This window comes from Empidonax traillii, unplaced genomic scaffold, assembly GCF_003031625.1.
Source record: "Empidonax traillii isolate 1590-97213 ecotype Southwest subspecies unplaced genomic scaffold, ASM303162v1 scaffold729:size315501, whole genome shotgun sequence".
Taxonomy (NCBI): domain Eukaryota; kingdom Metazoa; phylum Chordata; class Aves; order Passeriformes; family Tyrannidae; genus Empidonax; species Empidonax traillii.
The window spans coordinates 306,852-315,501 of record NW_020955922.1 but is presented as its reverse complement, the minus strand read 5'-3'; the positions used below and the strand labels follow the sequence as shown (position 1 = coordinate 315,501).

At 41.6% G+C, this 8,650-nt stretch overlaps 1 protein-coding gene across 1 annotated transcript; it reads left to right on the top strand.

Annotated features, from left to right (window-relative positions):
• Positions 1–400: 400 nt before the first annotated feature.
• ERICH5 (glutamate rich 5) lies at positions 401–5,959 on the top strand. The gene is made up of 3 exons (XM_027900441.1): positions 401–812; positions 2,773–2,886; positions 5,806–5,959. Exons 1-3 carry the CDS (start codon positions 539–541, stop codon positions 5,826–5,828), a joined length of 411 nt encoding a protein of 136 aa, XP_027756242.1. The 5' UTR covers positions 401–538; the 3' UTR covers positions 5,829–5,959.
• Positions 5,960–8,650: the final 2,691 nt, after the last annotated feature.

Below are 8,650 nucleotides of genomic sequence, written 5' to 3'. Positions count from 1 at the left end.
GTGTGCAGTCCAGACCAGCAGCTCCCTCACACTCATCACATTGATCCTGTGTTTGGTTTGGGGCAGGATAAGGTGCTTCCTTGCATAGTGTCCCATCACCTGCAAACCACCTGCATACTTCAGATTCATAAGGCAAAATGTAAACTGATCAGCTCTCTTTATAAAAAATACATCTTATGCTTCAAAGGAAAACTTCCTTTTCGTGTAAGAGCAGCACCATCCTCTATGGGATGTTTGTGGATATGTGCAGCACACCTGTGAGACGGTATTGTTCCTAGCCAGGAGGGAGCTCTTTGACAGGTAGTGCTCTTGTGGTGCATTGTGAGTTTAGTTTTCATTCAGCTTACCACTCATCAATTCTCTTTTTTTTTTCTTTGCCCCTCTGCAACTAAAAGCATCATCAGGTGCAAACACCTTGGTTGCAGACGATCATAAAACCATAGCTGACCAAACACAGCTGGACCCAGCAGAGGATGTGAGCCTTGTCTCTGAGGAGACAAACCTGGGGGAGCATCTGCCAGGAGAGGAGCCTGCAGCCATGATTCTGGATGTTGAGGAGAAGACCGATTCAGTCAGTAAAAGGGAGGAGCCAGAGGGCACCGAGCCTGAGCCTGCAGGAGCAGAGGAGAGCTCTGAGCTGCCTTCTGTGTGGAGAGAGGAGAGCAATGAGCCTTCCCCTGCAGCACCAGATGATGTTGGGGCACCATCACCAGGACCAGCTGAGGACAGTGGGCTGGTAGAGAGCAGTGACAGCTCTGTAGTGGAAGTCATCGATAAAGTACATATTACTGAAGAGGACCACCTCATTGAGGGTAATATTTGTGCTTTCATAAATTCAGGAGATCAAATTTTGCCTCCAGAGACTTCTATGTGGGTACTTAGGAATTTACTAAGAGCCTCGCAAGAGCTTCTGGAGTCAGAATTTGGTCCTGGGAGTCTGTACTGTGTGCAGCATAGAAGAATGTGGCTGAGGAATCCTCAGATTTACAAGCCCAAGCTGTAATAAATTTAATCAGCATTTCCAGTCATTATCTCTGCTACTTCATTTCGTGTCCTTTTTGTTCTTAGCAGGTAAAGTGCCCCACCATGCCCCTCATTTAAAACATTGTGTCTCTGTATAGCTCAGACACAATCCCTTAATATTTGCAGAACCCAAAGACTCTATTACTTAGTCACAGGTATGAGTTATAAAGTAACTCTCCCTGGGCACGTAAACTTGGAGGCTTCCTGGATGTATAAGAAAAAAATCTCTTTGATGTATGCCTGGCATATCCAGTCCTAGAGCCTTTGCTACTAGACGAGCTAAATAGAAGTAGTAGCAGAGGGACATTGGGCTGGGCTTTCAAAAAAAGTCTGGAGATGACTAGCAGTGGAGGAAGGCTGCATGAGGAATTAATGGTGTTTGAGATGGCAGATATTTCCATGCGCAGTGAGGGACCTTTAGTGGGAGATGTGCTTGCTCCCGAAAATTGTAGGCTATGCTCATCTTTGGCTTATTGCCCAGAGGACATGGACTGCACATGCAAAAGGTGAACACTTCACAGGAGGAGTCAAATTTCTCCTGAATTGTACATAGTAGCTTGGTATGGAATCAGATACGTCCTGGGGGAGCTTTTTTTCAGGGAACAAGCAAGTGAAGCACAAGGAGGAATATTTCTCTGCAGGGAAATATGGTATCAGCAGCCTTCCTTACGCCACATTTGTCTTGAAGGAATGCAAGATGCAGGAGAAGGACTGGTCTGTGGGAAGTCCAGACCCAGTTACATACACTACCTACCACTAATCCTGTGGCTTTTCTCTGCATGTCTCTGAACTGGCTGTATAAATCTCACTCTTTGCATTCCAGTAGCTGGGCAAGGTGGTTGGCTTGCTTTGTCCTCTCCTGTGTCTCTTCACAAAAGAATTTTGAAGTTTCCCCTACATAAAATGGGCATCTATCCTTCAGCATAAAGCCTCATTTTATGTAAGCAGTAAATGACAGGATGCTCACCTGTTAAACACAATCTTGCCTACTTGCAAACTCATTAATCACCATTCTAAGCCTCAGGGCAGAATGCTGAAGGCAGAGCAGCACACACTGAACATTGCTCTGCCACCTCCTGTCTGTGCAAACACGTTTACAGTTGACTGTTTGGCTGAAGGTGAGTTGTGGGGCTTTGAGCACCAAACGACGTGTGCAGGGCTAGTGAACAAGACTTTTGGGAAAAAGAGTTTTGCTCCTATTACTTCCAAGCTAGAAGTAATATCTTAACTTGTGTGCATTCTCTTTCCATGAGGCATATGATGAAGAGTCTTTACATTTTTATGCTATGGTGCATAGGATACTTAGCATTTGTTTAATTTTCCTTTATGCTTCCATAGCTGTGTGAGGAAATGAATGAGGCAGCAACTTAGCAGGGAAAACACATATTCAGCCAGGCTGGCATGCTACTGTGCTTTCTATTTCTGTTTTATTCGAATTGCAAATAAAACTGCACATTTACAAAATAAAATCAAGGAAAAATAATTTGAACAGAAATAGTACTCATGATGTCTTTTTGATATAGCATCAAGGGGATTTTGTGAAAGCATAAGGAGAACTTCCTGGGCATGAGGCATGCATGTAGCTGGATGGGATCATCCTGTTTGTTCCCTATGAATTCAATCAGGGTGTACCTTGGTAAGGGGCATTGGAGAGCTGACAAAGCAAAATCAGATTTACAGAAGGGAGATGGGGCACTTGGTGCTTTTCTCAGTGGATGCTAATTTGATCTCCATGGTTACCATTCCCAGGTGAGACGGGAGAACAGGTGGAAACTGAGCTGCTCAGTGAGACAGTAAGTGGAGGGCCTGAAACAAAAGAAGAAACAGGAGAAGCTGTGGATAGTGCAGCAGCGACAGAGATGGGTACGTTGACAGAGGAGGGAAAGACCACATGGGTTATTGTTTAGGAGACAGAAAAGACTGTGCTGTCCTTAATGAGCACTTCTTGTCATTCCCCTACTGGCAGGCAGCTGCTTTCTGCATTTTAACATGACAGCATCAAAAATACTTTGGTTTACCTTAAGAGACATTTTTTGGAAGCAATCAATTGGAAGTCATGCTTTTTACATGGGTTGTCCTTACACAATATATGAACCTTACCAGAGATAAATTATCCAGCTTTGGAGAGAATGCTAGACTGTGACATGCAGTCTTGGAAAATAAAAACCTGTGTTAAAATCATGACTCTGGCTCAATCATTATTTGCAGGCTTCTTCTAAGGTAAGCCTTAAAGTTACTTTGTGATTTCCATTCTGTGCCAGTCATTTTAGATCCTCTTGTTCTTCATATCAGCTGGAATCAGCAGTGTGGTGCTGCGGGGAAAACACATTGCACAGCAAATGCAGTCACATGGTGGGAAGGAAAAGTCAGAGGTCAAATAAAGTGCCTTTGAAAACTGGTCACACCAGTGAAAAGAAAAATTCGAGGGAATGGGATTATCCCTCTGGCAGACTTTGAAATTATGGTCACAATTCTGTTAACAGTGTCTTTCTGCAAAAGTTATTTCTTTTTCTTCCTCCACAGTCACTAAGAATCCCACACTCAAGTACATCACATAAGGTGATTATGTGCCTCAGAAGACAGAAGTGGAATAATAGAATTATTTAAGTTGGAAAATACTTCTAAGATTGAGTCTAGCTGTTGGCCCAGCACTGCCAGGTCCACCAGTAAACCATGTCCCTAAGTTCCACATCCACGTGTTTTTTAAACACTTTCAGGGATGGTGATTCCACCACCACAGATTACCCCATGGTATTGCTGGAACGTGGAAAAGGATGAGCAGGCAACACAGGCACCTCCTCTCTTCCCCCGTTGAACATTATTGCATGACTGAAACCACCTTTCCTCTCTCCCCTCCCTCCTAACCACCAGCCTATGTAGCTATGCTCAAAATCTCTCTGGGATAGTGAGTATTTCTGTATTTGAGGATAGCAGAAAGGGTAGTAGATACCTTACACCAGTGCCTTTCGTGACTTCCAAATGAACATCTTGCAACTGGGATGAGAAGTCTTTGGTTCCTTCCCAATGCTGGCAGACACCAGTATATGCTAGTATATGCCAGCTTTGAGCTCCCAGCAGCAAACCAGCTTGTGCCACTTGTGCTACAAGACTAAGGAAAATGTTTTTCAGCACAAGCTCTGCAGCCTGGAAGACCGATATCGTGATGGTCTAGCAGTTTGGTCAAGGCCATTTATGCCGTATAGCTTTGCTTATGAAGTCAAAACAATTCTATTCAATCAACTTGTTTTCAATGTCTTGCTCATATGCTTTTGCAAAGAATTATCTGTCTGTGCTGAGTTCAGCAAAGCATTTGAATCTGGGAGAATCAAAGAACAGCTTAAAATCAGCTTCCTGCTCCTGAAGAGTAAGAGAATCATAAAAAGGCTTGGATTGCAAGGGACCTTAAAGATCATCCAGTTCCAGCTCTCCTGCCATTAGATCAGGTTGCTCAGGGTGCCATCCAACCTGGCTTTGAATACTTCCAGAATCCAGAAATTACATCATGTGATGATTACAGCTTGATTGAAATACTTTCTGCATTTTTCTGCTTTGACAATATTCTCCTCAACAGTTTTGTAGGGAAGCAGAAAAAGCAGCCCTGCTTCTGTGTCTGTAATGCATTTCAGATGATGGGAGTGCAGCAATGCACAGCTCGGAGAATGGCTGCGGGCGAGAAGAGAAAACAATGTTAAGAATGGAATAGTGACCATTTAAACCTGGGATGCTGTTGTGTAAGGGAGCAATTCTTTCATCTTGAAAGGATATTGAAGAACTAAAACAAGATTCTGGGCAGGGAAACAGAATGGCTTGAGGGAAAGAAAAAATTCTTACTTTGAGAGACATCAAAAACATACAGAGCCTTGCCTCTGAGAGGGTACGACTAAGAGGATATGAGCTTTTCCTAGTGCAAAAAAATACTGCTCTAAAGGTAGCTGGAATCCATCTCTTGGCAAGGGAATGCTCAGTGACATGCTAAGTGTGTTGAATTCAAAAAATTCAAAACCATTAAAGGTAGTTGGTTATTTTTCATGCTATATTAGCAGTCTTCATGCAAATTAACTGTCTTTGTCACAGTCAGTCACTGCAGTTGGATGTCTGTCACTCACCTTCACTCCCATGCAAATTTCCCACCTTGACTGGTAGTTTCAGGGGCTGGTTCCCCAACCATACTTTATCATGGAATGGCTGAGGTAGAAAGGTGCCTCTGAAGCTTGTCTAGTCCTGCTCCAAGCAGGGTCAGTTGGAACAGGTTGTCCTGTTGGGATTTGAATCCCCAAGGATGGAGATTCCATAAATTGTGGGCAGCCTATTCTCATCAGTCAATTGTCGTTACATAAAAAAAAAATTATTTTCTTACATTTAAATGTAATACTCTGTTATTTGAATTTATGCCTTTTGCCTCTTGTCCTTATTTAAGATTTAATGTCCATGAGATGCCTGCCTCTATGTCAGCTATGACTGAAAGTGATTTCAAAAGTTAAGAGAAAAGGCAGCAGGGTGGGGAGAGCATAAGACTGTTGCAGCGTAACACGGGGGTGATGTTAATGTCTGTGAGAGGAAGATTGTATGAACAGGATGGGGCAAGAGGAAGCAGAGCCAGTGGCTGCTAGTGGTCATGTCAGGTCTACACAGAATATTCTTACAGATCTGGGAGAAGAATAGATACCCCCTTCATCCTGTAATGCTTCCAGGGAACTTTCACTTTGAATTCCTGTGAGATTTTTGTGAATATCATGTTGTACCTTCAATTAATTGCTAAATTATTTTTTCCATGTGTTTCAGAGACAGCTAATAACAAGGAATAGAAGTTATGTCTCTATGAACGTCCTCTTCTTGGGCCTGCTCTTCTGTCCACATGAACATTTTAAAATTTTATTGGGTTGGGAAAATAGAAAAGCTTTTATGGATTGAACCACAAGCTACAGACACATGAATAAAAGGCATCAGAAAAAGTTTTACACAATGTAAATATTTTTTAGTTCAAGCTGCCAAGACCTCAAGTGTTTGAAATACCTAAACTTCTACCACCCTTCCACAGAGTGCCTTCTGCACACAGTTTGATATTTTTCCAAAAGCATTCAGTTTACAATTAGGATTTTCTTTCAGGTTCAGATAACTAACTTCAAACTTTTTTTACCTTCAATCAGCCTTATGTAGGATAAAGAATACAGTGCAGCTTTTTTTTTTTTTTTAAGTGATTGTAATGCAGGCAGTGGGCAATTTCTCTGAATGCCTGGACTACCAGTGTACAGAGCTGCTGAAGTGTATAGCTTAGAGGACTTAGAGGACAAACCTAGAGGACTGGGAGATGAAAATGCCCATTTACCAGGCTGTAACGAAATGCAGAGGTTATTTTTCCAGAAAACAGAAGATAACAGGGTGCATTGTCCAAGACCCAAGTGCTAGGTGCTGCTCACTCCCCATTTTTAAACATAAATTTATTGAAAGGATAGTAGCACAATATACGTGATGACTTCTGCAAAAACAGGGAGAAGAGGCCATTCTTAACTGAGTAGGATGTTTTAGTCACATAAATCCTAGAAGATAACTTCACAGCTGTTAGCATTCAAGGTGATTAACAACCTTTCTTTAGCTGTGTAGCTCTCTTCATATGCATTTGTGGCTTCTAAAATAGGTTTCTAACCAGAGACAACTATGAGCCTGTTCCCGAAGGAGAGGTCATCTATTATATTTCCCTGTAATGCTGTCCTCCCGGAGAAGTATGCTATCAGGGACTGTACAGGCTGTTTTCTAAAATGCTAAATAATCATTTTGGAGCTGAAGCTGAGTAGCAAAGCTTTCAAACAAATTTCCTGTGAAAACTGGTCCTAAATATCGTTAGTGTTATGGATCAGATAGAAAGCAGAAATTTGTTCTGATGGTGAATGTTGCAAAGGGACTATATATTGTATATTATTGGGGACTGTGTTAACAGGATGCTCTAGCATAAGGAAGCAGAACATGAGAAAAAGGTCATTTACCTAAAAAGAGCAAGCACATGTTGCTGTTTTATTAGCTTTATTGCACAAAAAGACTTAACAACATTTTTTACTGTCACTAGTAAATTATATAAAGCCCCTCTAAGAGCTAAATTTTGTGCTGCATGTGCACATCTGACCCTAGCTGACTCTGGTTTGTATCACATAATCTAGCTGATATCCTTGGGCTATCAGCCTTTTGTGTAAACTGATATAACTTGGCTATATCACTAAATCTAAGGTTTTCTGCTTTGCAGCACTCTTCTGAACTTGTCAGCTTCATTTAATGTCAGCTTCCTATAGGCAACACCATAAACTTTTAGAACCCAAATGCATATTCACTATTTTTTTAAGGAATGTTTTGCAAGGTGGAAGTTGCTTTTATCTTATTTTTATTTTTACTAGCTTACTATAATAGAGAAGCTAAAATGAGCAGCTGTTTCTATTAAAAATTTATGAGATTATTAAAAAAGTGAGAGTTAAAAATCCAAAGAGAGGTACTCAAAACATGACAAAAATTCATGAGAAACATACCATGCACTTTGGAGAGCTGAGGAGTCGGGGAGCAGGTACCGAGCACGATGAGGACAGTCCTGGGTGATACAGGACTAGGTGTACATCCAGGGTCCAGGATGCCCCAACAATTTCCACCTTCAGCTGCACTTCAGGACTGATTTCCTCCTGTGAGCTGGGAATTCAGGTCAGCCACCAGCACCTGTGCCAGCACAGCCCCACTCCCAAACACAGGAGACTAAAGTGGTGGAGGAGCCAGGCTGACTACTTGTAAGATCACGAGCTGCAGTTTGACCAGCTATATTAAACAATTTTAAAGCATAAACCAAGAAGAGTTCTGCGACAGAGATCAGTAGTATTCATAGCAACAGAGGAGGCTGCACTTGGAAATATAACGTGAAGATACAAGGGACTCAAAATGACCTGCTCACCTCAGAGTCACTCTTTTCTACCGCTGTTGTTACAAAGAAGATGGGTGACAATATATGTTCTTACCTCACTGTTCCACTTTTTCAAGTCAGTGAGCAATGCAAATAGTAAAAAGATGAATATAAACCAGTCATTGACCCAGCAGTATCAGCCTTTCTCAATCATCTTCATCCTTACATACTCTATAATTACAACAGATGAAAGCTAAATATGCTTGATACTTTGATAAACATGAAAAGTTAAATCTCCTAAATTCTTACAATGCAGCTGCTAGATAGATACTGAACATCTCTGCCTTGAGAAATAAAACATTCCTACCTTGAAAATCTCACTGGGGTCTAATATTCATGATCTGTAAGCTACCAAGGCATCTACCATGGATAAAGGGCCAAAATGCAGTTATTTTTATTTGCCTCTGCAAACCTGGGACATCACAGAGGTTCCCAAGGATAGAAACTGGTCTGTGTATCAAAGAGCTTTCTCATGTTAAAGGCTGGGAAAAGCATATGCTCCAATGTCTATGTTTTTTTAACACAGGCAAGCATTTTTGAAAATTGTTCTGTATTTTATCAAAAGCTGGACAATCTTCAGCCCTCAACTTCATCCAAGGTAGAAATAATTAATTCATGCTGCAGGGAGAGCTGGGCAGGACACTTAATGGAACAAACTGGTTTTCCAAACTAACAAGGAAGTTCTGACAGAAATTG

Coding starts and splice junctions, on each gene's coding strand:
- ERICH5 (XM_027900441.1), top strand. CDS start 539: ATGATTCTGGATGTTGAGGAGAAGACCGATTCAGTCAGTAAAAGGGAG. Junction 813..2,772: donor AGAGGACCACCTCATTGAGG/GTAATATTTGTG, acceptor TACCATTCCCAG/GTGAGACGGGAGAACAGGTG. Junction 2,887..5,805: donor TGCAGCAGCGACAGAGATGG/GTACGTTGACAG, acceptor CATGTGTTTCAG/AGACAGCTAATAACAAGGAA.